The following is a 14013-nucleotide window of genomic DNA, read 5'->3' as shown; positions in this document are numbered from 1 at the left end:
TGTCGAGGTACCCTTGTGAAGTACAAAGGGAGGTTATATTTTTGGGTGCGTTTTAATTCTTGCTGGTAGTAGTCACAGCCTTGATGACTCATCAATCTGGCTCACAAAGTAAAAACAGATTTACCCTTTATAGGGTTTGGCAGTTGGCAGATGATTGTTTCCCCTCTATGAATCAGACTTCTATTTATTTAGTGTAATCAAGAAGGAACTGTCTGTTTTGTGACCTTCTAGGTTAGTGAAAGGGAACAAAGAATTTCTCTTTATTATTATTATTTTTTGGCATCATGCAGTTAGTAGAACAATGCAAAACTATGATAAAGGATCATGCTCTGGTTGGCTGGCTGCTCGGACAGTAGCTGCATGCCACATTATTATTCCAGTTGGTCTGAGGAACTCTTTTACATGAGCAGAAACAAGCTATTTATGACAAATAAAGTAGAATCCATAAGCTTTAGAGTCAGTCAGGAAACATTGTTCCCTTTTGACAGATAGCTAGATAACCATTTAACATTAAGGCACTGAAAGTTCCTCGAATAACTTTGCTAAGCTGCATGAAAATAACAAGAGGCTTTTGCAGCATGCCTGGCTATTGGATCGAGTACATCCTGCCAGATTACAGACATATCTCATGCAAATTACAAGAAAAAAAAAATTCAGATGGCAGTCAGGGACTCTGGTAAGCAACTCAAGGACTGCAATTTTGGTAACAGACCTAAAATACATTTAGAAATTGCTCAATGACATTGGAGCTGAAAGAAATTAGAAAAAGCAAAGTTTAACTAACCAGAAATGATGAATTGGTTACTGCTCCTTATCCAGATAAGGAGATAATGCCATTTGGAAAGCTCATGCAATTTCTAAACTTTGTATTTTGTTTAAAGAAAATGGCTTCACCAGCACGAAGCATACTAATTCACTCTTTGGGCCTGGCGCTCTATTGGAATTTTGCTGAGACCTGTAAATGATCTGCAACATGTTCAGGGAATGCCAACAAACATTATTCCTCACTAGAGCTGCATTTGTTACATAGTTTTCTAAGCTGGCTATTTCTAAATGTTTTTCCCTCGTGCATTTAGCCAGCAGAAGGTTTCACATGCCGTGAAAACCCTTGGTACCAAGGGATGCTGCAATGGGGCCCTGCAGGGTGGGCTGGCAGTGGGTGGTGTGCCCTCCCCATGAAGGGGGCACTGGCCTCCCTGGTGTTGGTGGGGCTCTGAACATTGCACCTGTGAGGAGACAGCTGCTTGTCCTCACTGTGTTTCTGTGCTGCCATGCTGTGAAGGTTATAAATGTGCTAGTTTATTAAGAGCCTTGGCTAAGTAAGGGTATGCTAGGAAGAAAAGTTAGAAAAACAGTAGTTCTTCAAGTTAAGTACTTGAAAAGGTACATTGCAAAGTAACCTATGTTTCCTCTAAATCAGCACTTTCTAGGGTAGTAAACATCTTCAAGTTTGAGATGGGGAAAAAAACCTGCGTTAGTTATAAATAAGGCATGACTGCCCAATGGGTTTAGCTGGGCTAGAGGCATTACAGTAAGAGCTTCCACGAACAATTTCTTTATTAGGAAGGATCTTCCTCCTTAATTAGCAGTTCTCACTTACCAAATTCCCAAGCTGAGAGTGTTTTCCAGCAAACAGCATGCTTTGCTTAGCAGTGTACGGTCAATGAGTGACATCAGATGACCAAGGGATGCTACAGGTTCTTCCTCACTGGGATCTGCAGACAGGATAAACAATCACCTGCGGGGAATGCTTTCAGTGGAAGGTGAGTCAGTGATATCTTGAGAGCTCTTTCACCACTCTGTTTTTATCTATTAAGGGAAAGATAAAAAGATGGAAACCATGGTTGTTTGTCCGAATTCAGAGATGCATAATTTGACATGAAAGAAGATTGATTCCATTTCTGTTGGAAGACAATGCATCTCTGAATAGACCCCAATTTATTCTCCAAGCTATAGTGTTGACTTAAGAGAAGACATAAAGAAGAGCTTATATTGAAGGATTACTTACATTGAAAAAGTACTTATGGCACATTCCAAGATTCTTTACTCTGACCCCGATAATACTGTGACACGCCACTGTGACCACAATTCTAGTGTGGCTTCACCTGAAATACTCCCAAAGAAAATGCTCTTGAATTTCACAGTGTTAACTATCTTGCAGTAAAATGATAATGAATACTACTAGACCAAGGAGAAAATCACTTGCAGACACACAACTGTACTTTATTCTTCCAGTTTCTTTTATTCAGAAGCATAATACTCTTGAGACCAGCAACTGTCAAAAATAAATCAGTAAAAATAATACATAGTATTTGTGTAAATATACAGTAATTGAAGTTAGTGATATTCATTACTTGATTGTGACTTTCAAGATTTTTAGTGTTCTTCAAGCCTTCTTTTCCCCCTTTTTTATTGTGCCATGTGATAGGCTCTACTATTGCTCAAAAAATAAAAATATTCTAATCCACATAACATGAAGAAAGACCTTGAGAGTTCATAACCAGATGAATAATAGAAAGAAGACAGATTGTTTTTCTTTTTCATTTAAGTATTACAATTTCAAAGTTAACCTAAAAGTTTATTTGTCCTTCCTCTGGATTTGGGGTTTCTGTATACTAAGAAAAAAGCAGACTCACTTCCAGTGAACCATTCTGTGTATATATACAAGATAAGCAAAGGGTAGGGGAAGCAAACTATTGTTAAGAATGTGGAATTTAAGCTTAAGGGATTAAACTGCCAGTACTTTCAACACTTGGTTATACAGATAAGGTCACAGCCCAAGAGGGCACAGAGGCAGCCTTCAGGAGAGCTGAGAACTGACCCCAGCTACTCCTTGGGAGGGGACACAAGTGGCATCAGTAAAAAAAAACAAACAAAAAACTCCAAGGCCCAACAGTGATAAAACAGCTGCAGAGCTTAGTACTCTCTTAATGAGTGTCACTGTGAAAAATCTCAATGGACTGCCACAATTATCCATGTTTTTGTCTCTAGGTTAAGGGATATCGATAAGTAACAAAGAGCACAATTATTGTCCTTCATGAAATAGCTCAGCTTGGGAACTGCTTATCACATGATGCTGTGAATGCTAAAAGTTTACAGAGCATTAAAAGGAAACTGGACAAGCCCATGGGTAAGAAATTAGTAAATAGCACCAAATTAAAAAACATACAATAAAAAACAAACTGAAGCCTACAACATACCCGTATTGTTCTTAGGATTTACTTTTATTTGAAAATTACTCAAGGGTGAGAACGCAGTTTAGTGATATGTCTTAGGTTTTCCTTGTTCCCACACTCTTCCTCAGACACTGACTTGTGGTTGCTGCTGGAGGCAGGATGTTGGTGTAAATGGAGTTTTGTTGTGACCTACTACTACTGTCCCAAGGTTATAATGTTATGAGGAGCATGTTCTGACAGCAGTTGAAGATCTAACCATGAGCTAAGAAAACATGGAAGTTTTCTTAGATGCTGTGTGGGTTTTGTGGCTATTAAGTAGTTTCCAGAGATGCCTTTTCCCAGAATCTCTTGGCCCTGCAAATAAAGCAATTCTGCATGGTTCTATCTGCTTTAGACTCTCTGTGATTCAGTTGTTGGGGCTGCAGCTTATGGAAGGCATCAAATGCCTTGTTACCAAGAGTAGGCTGCACCACACTGGAAAAATTTTCCCTCAGTATACCCCTGACACTTCTAAAATCTAATAAATGGGTTTCTACAAATAAACAACATCTGTGTGTTATCAGTATTATCCATCTTGGAGATGGAACACATTCATCTGGGCAGATCCTGAAAGCTCTCCCAGGAATATTTCAAATCCATTTTCCAGGTAAAGCAAACAGATACTTCTGCCCCAGCCCTGCATCCCACACTGACTCCTGCATTCACAAGGAGCCCCAGTGACCTCTCTGGGTCCAAACAGGCTAACCAGACTGCAGGGCAATGCATTACCTTTTAGAATTAGTACAGTATGGTTTTCAATGAGTATACTTCAACTTTGTCATTTCTCCCAACACAAAAATTACGTTTAAATTTGCATTGATGAATAAAATGAAATGTACAAAGGTGATTTAAATGAAAAAGTGTCAAGTATCCACATAAGCTCAAATCAGATGTAGAAATACATGTCTTGAAAACAAAGGTACCTCAATAGATTTATTTTTAAAAAAAAGCATTTCTGTGTGGTTAAAAGAAAGACCTGGAAGTGATGTAGACAGTTTGGAATAGTTCATAAATCAGCCCCACTGTAATAATTTCTTAAGAAGAAATATGTGTGAATTTCAATGATTTGTAGAAATATAGCCCAGATTTCTGGGGAAAAAGTCACAAAAATTTAATCAAACTGTGGCTCAGACTTACACTGTAATATATTCATTTGCAAGGAAAAAAAAAGAAAAATGCAGTCAATGGGAAAATCTTACCATTTCCCCCCCAAAATCCACTGGCGACAGAATCAGTAGCTCCTCAGGCTCCAGCTCTAATTCCATTTGCCTTCTTGATTGCAAGGTATTGCTGGCTTTCAGTGATCTGGTGGAGACTGACTGCTCCAAGCTTGCTCCTGGCCTGTTGCAAGTGCAAAGGAACCTGGGTTTATGAGCAGTCACCCATGAAGATTGGTCATCTGCCTGTTTGCAATGGGCTGGGACCACATGCACATCCAGCCACTGACATTTGACTGACAGACAATTAAGATGTGTTAATTTGAGCTTGTGAGAACCTACCATTAAAATGCCTTCACTGCACTCAAAAATATGTTGTGTCAAGCTTGTGATGAAAGTTTTATTTATTGATTCTGCATGGAAAGCAAAATAAAGTCAGGTACTGTGCAAAAGTTTAAATCTTCTATCCAGATTTTACTCATTCTACATTTTTATGATCAAGGTTTTAATTTCTTCCTTTCAGTACTAAGTGCACTTAGATAGTATCAGTTTTTTTGTGGTTTATATCAGAATTCAGAGGATCTCAAGACCACACAAGGAGGTCTTTGGCAAATCTCAACTACAGAGTTTTCCACAATGCTGTGTGGCTGCCTTTTGATGATCTTTAGCTTTAGTTGAGGTCCACTTGCTGAAAAAACTTTTAAGTATGTCAGAACAGAAGTGCTGTGCTTTTTTTTTTCAACAAGTTATTAATTCACTTTTAGCTGAGACTCCACATCTAGATAAGAGCTCCACTCCTAACAGGCAGTTACTTCTCATTGCCTGAATTCTTTCCATCAGAGAACTAGGTATAAATTTATCACCGTGGGTGTGACAGCAATCTGCAGATTCAGTAATAGATAAAAAGAGAATAAATTATTTCTCTCTGAAAATTTTGTGGCCAAGTGATTTTAGTCTTGTGTAATATTAAAAAAAAAAAAAAAATAGAGTTCGAGAGGTAGCATTTATTTTCTCTTTCTGCTTACATATAACAACAGAAGGACACAGACCATATAATTGCATTCAAATTATATCAGTATTTTTAGCTGATACATAGATTAAATGAAAACACTACAAATTCTGCAGAAATGAATAGGTAATTAAACTGAATTACTTTGACTCTCAGAAAGTCACATGTGTAGTCTAAGCCAGAGGGCTACCATCAAGAGAGAGTGAGAAAGAGAGGAATGAGTGGGAAAAATTCAGTCATTCATATATAAATGTCTAAAATAAAATCACTCTGTGGAGATGATTTTACCTCCTCTCTTTAGTAACAGGCTGAGTTTTGATCATTAGCTTCAGATTGACATCTTACTGTTAAATGGCTAAAATTAGGTGACATGAACTTCATCTTGCCATTATCTATTTTCACCCAATGCAGCAAAGCATTTAATAGCAATCTTATGTAAAAAATTGCCATGAATCTTTTTAAGTGTATTGCTGGATCAGGTCAAGAGTGCTCATCAGTTTGCAGGATTAAGTAGTGCATTTCTAATGGTGTTTAGCACTTGAAATTCCTATCAAAATCATTGGTCTAATTTGCAGTTACAGCTTTAAAATGTGAGGACCACATTTGAAAGGATTTGTTTACCACTTGTCTAATCTGCCTTTACCAGAGGGAAGTGAAGGTAAAAGAAGGTAAGAAAAAGAGCTTGCACATATCACATCTGGCTGATTACTAAGCATCTGAAAGTTATTTTCTTTTGTTATCTTAAAAAAAGCAGGAAAAGGGTAAAGCAGGAACACTGAAGTGGGAATAGATTTAACATACAATTATTATGTTTACTTAGTGATATACTATGCTTACTTTAGGCATCTACCTTAGGTGCAATTAAGGAAATGCAAGTTTAGGAATCCAGATTCCCTTTACAGTCAATGGAATGAGACACTCAATGGGACAGTGGGAACATCAGCATTAGCTGCCCATAACCTCCAATGTTACCTATTTTGCTATTTTATTGCAACATTATTGCCTGGTTGTTTCCTGGCAAGGTATAAAGTACACATGGAAAAACTAGATAGTGCAAGAACAGAGAGCACCTTTTTGAGCCCATTTAACTCCCCTGCAAGTTGGCAAGCAAACCCTGCTTTCACTGAAGTTTTGTGTCTAAGCAACAGAAAAATGTTTTTCATGTGGTATTTACCATATTTTACAGCACTATTTCACAGCAGCCTAGATAAGTGGCTTGCATAAACTGTGTTGCAGTGTGAGAGGCCGAATTCTATTCGTGTACATATCACAAAGATAAAATAGAAGCTACTAAAGAATGTTATGCCTTGACTTTGAACATGGTGAGTATAGCACATTATCATGCATCAAAAAAAAAACATTGAATTTTTGACAAATATTCAGGAAATTAAACTCTGACTCTATTAGCCATCCAGTTTAGTTTCCAAAATGACTGAAAGAGTAAAACACTTATCTTGCCTGCATTACTGTTGTTTTAGGCCACAGAGAGGATTGGCTTTAGCAGACCCACTCTGACTTTTATTATATTGTTTGACTCATTACAAATCTAGTCAAAACAAAGGAAAGAAAACATTTCATATTTTGAAGATTATTACATACTGGCTTATTTACAACTAACATAAAACAGGACTTTGTGTTTTCTTCTCCTACTCTAGTTGCCACAATGCATGCTTACCATTGCTGCTCATTCAAGATGGACTCACATATTTTGTGAGGCTCTACTGCAAATAGCTTCACTCTGAGAAAAGTCTTGTCTAAGATGGTGGCCTAAATCTTCACTCTTCCACCCATAATGGGAAGTGAAGTATCTGCTTAAGTTGGCAGATGTTGACTGATCAGTGTGCTAGATGTGCTCCACAAAAAAGGAAATTTTGTAAAGGATGAACCAATTTTTTACACAAAGGGGAAGAGAAATTACTCCCTTGATGTGAAGAATCATTTATTTCTCTAAAGAAGTTACCTTACTCTTACATGCTTAGTAAGGTAAAATGTGGATTTTCTAATAGCTCAGTCTAAGACAACATCTAGCACAATCCGGTGGACTGAGATAGTTTGGAGACCCAAAAGCAACATTTTCCAAAGGAAATTATTTTTGTCTTCCTCCAAATTCAGTTTTCTATTATTATTCTCCAGACTTCACATCATTCCTTACCTACAAGTTGTCCCATGCTACTTTTCTAGGCATAGAGTGCATAGAGCCTCGATGTTATGCTCAAAGAAGTTGTTGCACAACCCTGATAATGAGAACATCTATAAAGCTTTTTTTTTAACACTAGAGAAAGTGTCTGCTGCATGCAGATGCTCTGGATAATACACTTCTTTTCCTTTTGCCCTTATCAAAGCAAATTCTTCCCCCACAATATTTTCTGATTTAAGCCCGTGTACTGGCTTGAACTGAGGTACAGCGGACTGAGGGGCTGTGCTTTGGATTTGTGCTGAAAACAGTCCCAGTAATATTGAGATGTTTTTGTTATTGCTGAGCAGCTCTGGTGAGAAGATTGGGCATGCATGGCAAGTTGGGAGGAGACACAGCCAGGGCAGGACCAAATCGATATTCCATATATTACCACATAACATCATGTTCAGTGTGTAAACTGGGGGGATGAAAGGGGAAGGGGGGGATGTTCGGGGTGATGGTGCTTGACTTCCCAAGTCACCATTACAGGTGATGGGGCTCTGCTCTCCTGGAGATGGCTGAACAGCTGCCTGTCCATGGGAAGCAGTGAATTAATGCCTTGTTTTGCTTTGTTTGTGTGCACAGCTTTTGCTTTTCCTATTAAACTGTCTTTATCTCAATCCACAAGTTTACCATTCCAATTTTACCCCCAGTGGTGGTGGGGCAGTGAGTGAGCAGCTGTGTGGGGCTTGGTTGTTGGCTGGGGTAAAAAACACAACCCCCCAATAGAAAAGAGCCCCTCCAAAATCTAAGAACTTCCCTCCTGTATTCAGCATTGGTGATGCCACATCTTTAATACAGTTCAGTAGTGGGCCCCTCACTTCAAAAAGGTCACGGAGACACTGGAGCGTGTCCAGTGAAGGGCAATAAGGTGAAAGGTCTAGAAAACTTGTTTTATGAGGAGTGCCTGAAGGAACTGGGTTTGTTTAGTCTCAAGCAGAGGGCACTCAGGGAGGAGCTCACCACTCTCCACAACTACATGAGACTGCCATGAGGTGGGGGTCGGTCTCTTCTACTGTGCCCACAGTGAGAGGACCAGAGGAAATTGCCTTAAGCTGAGACAGGAGATTCAGGTTAGATATTAGAAAAAAAAATCACTGCTGGGGTGGTCAAGCATTGGGATGAGTTTCCCAGGGAGGTGCTTGACTCATCATACCTGGAGATGTTTAAGAGGCATCTGCATTGGCGCTGAGTGATGTGGTTTAGTGGTTACAATGGTAGCGCTGGGTGTATAGTCAGACTGGAAAAGCTTAAGATCTTAAGATCTCTTCCAACTGTGATCATTCTATGATTCTATCAGTCAGCTGAATTGGCTGCAAATTGGTATGAGCAGGCAGCTGGCCAGGTCTCGCTTCTGTACCTTCCCTCTGGCAGGTTTCTTGTAGGGGTCACTATTAGCAATAGAACAGGCAAAAGTCAGTGGCTTGGGACAAAAGAACCACGCTCAACCAAAAAATGATATCTCCACATTTCTTGTCCACTTTATGAGATGTGGGGAATCCTGTGAAAGTAATTTGCTAGATTAGACGACTCTGATGACTCAGTGTTGCCGTACTTGTGGATGTCAGCCCTATCACTGTGAATGTAAAGTGAAGGATATGGGTTAACTAATGGGGTGGGACTCTGACATTCCTCAGAGGCTTCTAATTCCTGTCCTGGAGTCCCTAGAGAACCCCTCCCAAAGAGTTCTGTCTTCCTATTACCTCTGCTAATGGGACTGAGACCTGTGTACCACCACGTATGAGGAACGCTGGCAAGCTCCTCTGAGATGGGAGTCTAAAATTCCACATCCTATTCCCTTTCCAGACTTCTGTCAGCAGGGACCTGTTCTTATCAATTTGAAAGATGAAGCATTTGCTGACACCACGTTTCCCTGCACTAATGAGAATTTCCCACCCCATAGATGTTCTCTGAATGATCAGTAGTGCAGACTAGCATAGTGCTGCTACAGCAAACAATACTTCTAATCATGCAATCCGAATGAGACCATTTGGGATTAAAGGATGTTGGCTTCTTTTTTAAATTTTATTTTATTTGGTTCTTTATTTAGATGTTGTCTTCTGCTAAGTAAATAAATAACTGTAGTTAACTCAGTATACAAGTTCAATTGGTTGAACTAAGAATTAAAATTCACCTGGGTATATCTAAAATACAAGATACCACACCTTGAGCCAAGATTCAGAGCAAGGGAGCTGAGTGGCTGCATACACTTAAAGCCTCAAAGCCTACATGTAATAGCCAGGTATTGCTGGCCAAGAAAATTTCTATATTGAGTCCAGTGAAACTGGAATGTTGAGAACAGTCACCTGAGTAAACATTTACCACCTTTCACCTTCAAGTTATTTTAAAATTACTGTCTCCAGAAGGTTCCAGAAACATTGGTGCTGCTATCCTCATTTAAAAAATTAAACCACAGAATTAGAAAAGGTAATGGCTTTCTCTAAGTGGTTAGCAGTGAGAGAAAGAAAACCCAGCCTCAAGATGATACCTCAGAATTTCTGGTTTTCAGAACTGACTTTCAGTTTAAAACGTTGCATCTCCTCCAAGCCACCAACAATATGCCCAATACTGCACCTTTTCTTGCTAAGCAGAAAGAAATCCTCAATTTGGGGTACCACATTTGGGTTGGGTTTGGATGCAGCACTGCCCTCTCTGGAACAGCATGTGCCTTCCAAGTCTGGTCAGACACACGTTGTACAACTGTGCCTGAAGGCAAGTGGCAGTGGTTTACATTAGGATCAGAACTGGGCTTGGGACAGTGAGTTCAGCAAGCATGAGAATAATGCTTCTTTCTTTAGCCATCTGCAGGCTCCACCCCGCTTCTCAAAATTGCTGAACTATTTACAAATGTTTAAGAGAATCTCTGTGTGATGTTTACACTGCCATGTATTTCAGATGCAGGCAGAGCTATACAACCAAGGCCCACCCCAAAGACAAGAGCTGTGCTGTATTATCAAAATATGTACTGGTTCTACTCTCCACTACCATACAAGGCACTTCTGCATTCCTCCTGGTAACCTTTCATTACCTCCTAAATTTTCCAGATCACTGCCAGATTTCTTAAACTTCATGGAATGATTACAGGCCTCCTGAATATAAAGCTCAGATTCTGTTTGGCAGTTTTGCATGGGAATCTCAAAATGAAGAAAAGAAAGTATTTCAGAAAAGATTGTTAAGACCATTTGTAGAACTGCACTGCAATTATACAGTTTACAGATTCAATAAACTTTATTGGTTAGAGTGAACCAGGCCTCAAAATATCACCGTGAAGTTGTTATTACACCCATCCCACATAGGATGGGAACTGAGGAACAGAATGCCCAAGGAATTTAGACAATGTCCCGTTGCATTCAGATGGCGACTGGAATTAGATGTTGGATGTTTCTGCTTTGCAGTCACAATCTGCAGTCTACTAAACTATGCCAACTCCTTATGCTTTTAGACAAGAAAGAAATATTACATAAAGAGGTTTTCAAACACCATATATTGATACTTTCCATGCATTACAATTAAATTAGAGTGGCCTAAGGACCTTTTTGTTTGCTGCAATTTAGAAATTTGTAGAGGAATATTCAGTTTTAGAGATAATTTCCTGACTTACTAAAAAAAAAAAAACCCAACAACAACAAAAAACCAGATTTTTAAAAAGAGAAGCAATGGAATAGATGCAATTCCACAAAAGTGGCCTGAAAAACTTCTGAATGCCTATCATATTGAGAGTTTTTGAAGTGAAAAAAAGTGCATTGAATTCCTGGAATGAGAGAGATGCTGTTTGTATTCTGCCCACAGTGTTCTGACTCCCTATTCTGGAAGGTCATTAAAATGTTTTCTAAGAACTGATCAACTGTTTACTGGTTTTATTCTTACTGATTATTCTTCATTTGTCTCCTGAATACACCACCAAACTTACTAATTAAAAATACCTCCCAGCTTGTTTCAGTTGGAACTTTAAGCTATGTTGTTGGCTTTTTTCCATATTTTCTTTGATGAATATGTGTCCAATTGAAACAAGATAAGCCTCAATAGCTGCCATTGAGTCAATTTTCTACACAATCTAAGTAAAAGATGCCAGTACCTAAAACTTGTCTGTCAGAATGTGCCACTTTTGGGTCCAGAACTTGAAATGCAGTAAAGGTTAGAGCCAAAATGCTGAACAGAGGGTCACCCCACCAAAACACATCAGTAGGAAATGCTGCAAATTCTGGACAGGGATTTTTCTGCCTGTTCTGAAGCTTGCCAGTGTCAGATAGAAATGGGTGCAGACCACACTGAAGTGTTAAGGTACTTTTGGAAAGACTCTTCAGACTGAGTCATGTGCTTTCCATGTAGGTGGTCTGTGTGTGAGACAGAGGAGCCTCTTCTCCTGTAACCTTAGCCAAACTTGGCAGAGGGATAGACATCTAATATTAAGTTCCCAAAAGTTTTAAAAAACTTGCAAAACAAGTTTTGTCTATTAATGCTGAACCTCTGCTGAGCCTCAGCCTCTTAAAAGACAACAGAAATTTCACATGGGCAAATAAGATCTAATGAACTCCCTAATCATGAGAAATGCATTAGTCAGAGGTTACGTATTAATCCACAGAAAACCTCAGAGTTCTTGCCTGTATGGAGTCTCTGCTACCTAGTAAATGTAGATGATGATAAAAGTCATAAATGCATTTATAAGTATGGTTTCCCAATTAGATTCTTTGAAGTCTCTAAAGGAGAAACTCTTGCTGCAAACTAATATAATGCAATTAGATTGTCAATCACAAAACTTCTGGGAGCTAAGCTGCTTTGGTTCAGGTTCTTGGAAATGCTTTGACTTTCATAAGGAAAACACTATGGAGCAATGATCTTATCTAGAGGGAGAAATGGCAGCTAGTAGGCACCTTTTCAGTGATGTGTGACAGCGAAAACCAGAGCAGGCCAGGAGATAAAAAGAACTAAATTACAACCATCATTGGAAAAAGCAGGTTGTGACTATGACTTGGCTAGACAAGGTTCTGAGTAACAATGGATCCACAAATTTTACCCCGTTTTCAGCAGAGGATTGAACTGGATGACTCCTAGAGTTTACTCCTAGAGTAAACTCTTCAGTTTAAGTCTCTCTGTGATGCTATGGACCCTAAAACACTGATTCCACAGTTAAAAGATGGGTAGTTGATTTTTCTTTTATCTTTCTTAGCTGTTACCATTGCATGAATATCTGGCCTGGATGCCCTTAGCTTTTGGAAAATTTAAATGGACATCAATGTCCTGCTTGTTTAGGAACATAGGGATTGCTTCAAACTTTTCCAAATGCCTTCCAAATACTATTCCTGTGTTTCACTTCTGCTCTAATTTCTCAGAATGAGAAGTGAAATTCCTCAGAATCAGATCTCCTTGCTAGGAAGAGTCATAAAGCTAACCTCAGGCAGCAGACTTCAGCACAGTGCATCAGATCATTAGCACACAAAAACTTCTATCTAAGTGTGGAACATTAGGAGCATGGATTACTGCTGAATCACAGAATCACTGAATGGGTAAGACTGGAAAGGACCACAGAGGGTCATCTGGCCTGACTTCCCTGCTCAAGCAGAGTCATCCCAGACCACATGGCACAGAATTGTGGTCAGGTGGTTCTTGAATATCTCCAGTGAGGCAGACTCTACAACCTCTCTGGGCAAACTGTTCCAGTGCACGGTCACCTGCCCAGTAAATTTCTTTCTTATATACAGGTGAATATAGGATGCACTTCCCGTGCATCAGTTTCTGCCTGTTGCCTTTTGTGCTACTGCTTGGGACCACTGAGTAGAGTCTGGCTCCCATCCCCTTGACACCCTCCCTTCAATAGTGATAGACATTGATAAGTCTCAGTTGTCTCTTCTCAAGGCTGAACAGGCCCAGCACCCTCAGGCTTTCCTCATAAGAGATGCTCTAGTCCCCCAATCACTTTGTTGTCCTCTGCTGAGCCCGCTCCAGAAGCTCCAGGTCAGTTTTGTACTGGTGAGCCCAAAACTGGACACAGCACTCCAGATACACCTCGTCAGGGCTGAAGAACAACCTTTCCTCACCACCTGTCATCTTGAAGTTCCCTTCTTATCTCACAACCTTGGTTATTGCAGCCTGTTTCTTACCCTCAAGGCCTGATTTCTACCCATAGCAATTAAGCAGCATCATCAATTTTCCTTTTCTAGAGCAATTGAACTTCAGCACTTCCTGTTTTTCACCTTTCAATAGTAAGTCAAAACTATTTCACAGTGGTTCCACGATTCAGCATTATGCCCTGGGTTATTACACATTTCCCTCTATTTTCCCACTCATGTTCATTCTAAAATATCTTCTTTGTGCCTCTGTCTCCTATCCAAATTTCTCGTCATGGTGTTTTCCATTTCTGCACTGCCTCCTGGACTTAGAGCCCTGTCCTCAGCTTACTCTTTCCTAAAGCCTTCAGAACATCTCTTTCAGCTCAAAACTTATTTTCCTGCTGTTTCC

The 14013-nt window shown here is 39.6% G+C and overlaps 1 protein-coding gene across 1 annotated transcript in view; it reads right to left on the bottom strand.

Moving 5' to 3' along the window:
- Positions 1-1726: 1726 nt before the first annotated feature.
- LOC131573770 (testin-like) overlaps positions 1727-14013 on the bottom strand; it is a 44655-nt gene continuing 32368 nt past the window's right edge. Inside the window, exons 7-8 of the mRNA XM_058828002.1 lie at positions 4415-4556; positions 1727-1750 (exon numbers count right to left, since the gene is read on the bottom strand). Coding sequence (XP_058683985.1) covers positions 4458-4556 — 99 coding nt within the window. The 3' untranslated portion in view covers positions 1727-1750; positions 4415-4457. The remainder of the gene's footprint in view (positions 1751-4414; positions 4557-14013) is intronic.

The sequence above is a fragment of the Poecile atricapillus genome, chromosome Z (genome assembly GCF_030490865.1).
Source record: "Poecile atricapillus isolate bPoeAtr1 chromosome Z, bPoeAtr1.hap1, whole genome shotgun sequence".
In the NCBI taxonomy this organism is placed as follows: Eukaryota; Metazoa; Chordata; class Aves; order Passeriformes; family Paridae; genus Poecile; species Poecile atricapillus.
This window is presented reverse-complemented; position numbering and strand designations above follow the sequence as displayed.